Raw genomic sequence first — 1287 nt, 5'->3', positions numbered from 1 at the left:
TTAGGGTTTTGGCGCAGGGGGTTTGTTTGACGTGGCCGAGCTGCGGGGCCACCGCCGAACTTACATCGGGGCCCTTCCGGGAAAAATAATAAACGCTTTGAAGTTGTCGGGAACAATGAATCCTTTGATAGTTTTGGACGAGATTGACAAACTCGTAAACCCTAAACCCTAAACCCTAAACCCTACCCCCTGCTTATGGGGGCAGTGCGTTGCAGGCGGGCGTCGCCGCCTGCGTGTGGTTTAGGGTTTAGGGTTTGGGTCTACTCTTGGGTTTGGGGGCTTGGGAACTGGGGCGGGGCGCAGAGTTTAGGGTTTAGGGTCTAGGGTTTAGGGTTTAGGGTTTCCTCAGGGGAGGGACTTTCGAGGAGACCCCGCCTCTGCACTTCTCGAAGTTTTAGACCCTTCGCAAAACAATTTATTTCGAGACCATTATGTCGACGCCCCTGTGGACTTGTCGAGGGTTTTGTTTGTTTGCACTGCCAACGCCCAAGACGCCATTCCAGGTCCAAACCCTAAACCCTAAACCCTAAGCCCTAAACCCTTTAGGGTTTGGGGCGCGCTCTGGGGCCTGCGGGGCGCGCCGCAGAGAACTGCCGATGCACGACCGAGAGAGCTGCTGCTGTTCTGCTGGAGTTTAGGGTTTTCCACTCAGGGTTTAGGGTTTAGGGTTTAGGGTTTGTTGGCAGGGCCGCTGCTGGACCGCATGGAGCTAATTCGGATTGCTGGATATATCCACGAAGAAAAAGTCTCAATTGCAAAGCAGTATTTGATTCCCAAGACGGCAGAGGCTACAGGCAAACCCTAAACCCTAAACCCTAAACCCTAAACCCAACTCCGACTAAGGATGCACGGGAGTGGCGCGTCCCGGCTCCGCTAAACCCTAAACCCTAAACTCTGAATTCTAACCGCTGGCCAGAGGACTCAGCGGCTGCAGCGTGGAAGCCCTTAGGGTCTAGGGCCAAGGGTTTAGGGTTTAGGGTTTAGGGTTTAGGGTTTAGGGTTTGGTGCAGGCTTGAACGACTCGAGGGTTTCCATTGAGCCCTCAGCCCTCAATGTTATTGTCCGGGACTACGCGAGAGAGGCGGGGGTTAGATCTTTATCGAAGTGCATAGAAAAGCTTTTCAGAAGAGCGGCCCTCGCCATCGTCCGGTAAACCCTAAACCCTAAACCCTAAACCCTAGCCCTAGGCGCCGGGCAGGCGGCCCCGGAGGCATGCGCGGGCCAGCGAAAGCCCCTGCCGCCCTGGGCCCCGGCGAGACGGCACCGGCGCCGCTGCAGCCAGCCAAC

The 1287-nt window shown here is 56.0% G+C and overlaps 1 protein-coding gene across 1 annotated transcript; it reads left to right on the top strand.

Moving 5' to 3' along the window:
• Nucleotides 1–115: 115 nt before the first annotated feature.
• ETH_00042575 (Lon protease homolog, mitochondrial, related) lies at nucleotides 116–1153 on the top strand (the record flags this gene model as incomplete). Its single annotated transcript, XM_013375649.1, has 4 exons — nucleotides 116–154; nucleotides 350–503; nucleotides 687–794; nucleotides 1011–1153. 4 exons carry the CDS (start codon nucleotides 116–118, stop codon nucleotides 1151–1153), a joined length of 444 nt encoding a protein of 147 aa, XP_013231103.1.
• Between the last annotated feature and the right edge of the window lie 134 nt (nucleotides 1154–1287).

The sequence above is a fragment of the Eimeria tenella genome, genomic scaffold, assembly GCF_000499545.2.
Source record: "Eimeria tenella Houghton genomic scaffold, Eth_scaff2936, whole genome shotgun sequence".
Classification (NCBI taxonomy): Eukaryota; Apicomplexa; class Conoidasida; order Eucoccidiorida; family Eimeriidae; genus Eimeria; species Eimeria tenella.
This window is presented reverse-complemented; position numbering and strand designations above follow the sequence as displayed.